Source organism: Nanorana parkeri, unplaced genomic scaffold (assembly GCF_000935625.1).
Source record: "Nanorana parkeri isolate BGI_ZX_2015 unplaced genomic scaffold, ASM93562v1 scaffold188, whole genome shotgun sequence".
Lineage (NCBI taxonomy): Eukaryota > Metazoa > Chordata > Amphibia > Anura > Dicroglossidae > Nanorana > Nanorana parkeri.
Window position 1 is genome coordinate 1,505,991 of NW_017306456.1, and position 1,232 is coordinate 1,507,222.

Below are 1,232 nucleotides of genomic sequence, written 5' to 3' on the forward strand. Positions count from 1 at the left end.
AGAGAGAGGGGTCAGAGGGGGCCAAGAGAGAGAGGGGTAAGAGGGGGGGGCGAAGGGAGAGAGAGGGGTAAGAGGGGGCTGGGTGGGAGATAGACTGGTCACAGGGATAGGCAAGAGATAAATCGGGGGCGGGGAATCACAGATAGCCAAGAGAGGTTCATGGGCCCAGGTGTGAGAGGAGAGAGAAAGTGAAGGGGCCACAGGGGGCCAGGCAGGAGTGAGGGGGCCACATAGGTACAGATGAGAAGGTTAGGAGAGAGAGGGTGACAAGTGAGATAGAGGAGCCCAGTAAGAGAGAGGGGGGCCACAATGCACGGTAACCCGAGTGTTCAGCTGCTAAAATACAGACAGACCTATGTTTTTGAAGCATTATGAAGCTCTCCGCAACCTGCACGGACGCATGATGCGTTGTGGTGTGAATGGCCCTTTAAAGCAATGACAGTGAACACATTATTGTTTCAAGTCAGCTCAGAGAGATGACCTCCGATTGGCTGGTATGGACTACAGCCCTTGACATTGCTCCTCGGGAGGAGGAGGAGCCTGTAAGCGTCCTGACTGTGTACACAGAGAACAGTACAATAAGATGAAAGAAGCCATCGCTGTGGATTTTATACTCGCCTAAATAAAACCGCAGGAAGGGCGACGGTGTCATGTTCTTGAAGGTCATTATCTGCACCCAGGGGTTCTTGTACTGGATTTGGGGGATATTGAAGAACACAAAATTCCTGCAAATAACAGACAGAGTTCAGGAAGAGTGTTTGGCTCAGTACACACCAAAGTCCGAGCCTTCAGAACATCGATAACAGACCCGCACCCCATATGAGCTTACACTCGTCCTGCAGCCCCCCCATCTCTACATCCTTTCGGTCAGTCTCACCCGGCCCTCTACAAGCTCATCATGAATCCGCTCTAACCCCGTGTCCCCCTGGTAAGTCTTTCCCACCGGGGCCCTCAATGATTACTCTGACCACCTTGCGATAAGTTTCTGTAACCAGAGCCCCAAATGTTCCTCTCTCATGCACATGGACCACTGTGGACCCCCCTCTCTCTGCCCTCCCCCCCCACACTTTCACTTGACCTCCTCTCTCTCATCCCCCTGTGGCCCACACTCACCTGACACCCAATGGACCCCTTTCTCTTATTCGGCCACTCTCTTTCTCTGATCCCTCAGTGGCCCCCCTCTCTCTCTGCTGACCCACTGTAGTCCCCTCTCTATCCCCCCTTCCCCTTCT

At 53.5% G+C, this 1,232-nt stretch overlaps 1 protein-coding gene across 1 annotated transcript in view; it reads right to left on the reverse strand.

The window, feature by feature from the left end:
* Positions 1-1,232, reverse strand: part of MRPS25 (mitochondrial ribosomal protein S25) — a 3,327-nt gene that overhangs the window by 1,468 nt on the left and 627 nt on the right. Inside the window, exon 2 of the mRNA XM_018555223.1 lies at positions 619-725. Within this exon, the coding sequence (XP_018410725.1) occupies positions 619-725 (107 nt within the window). The remainder of the gene's footprint in view (positions 1-618; positions 726-1,232) is intronic.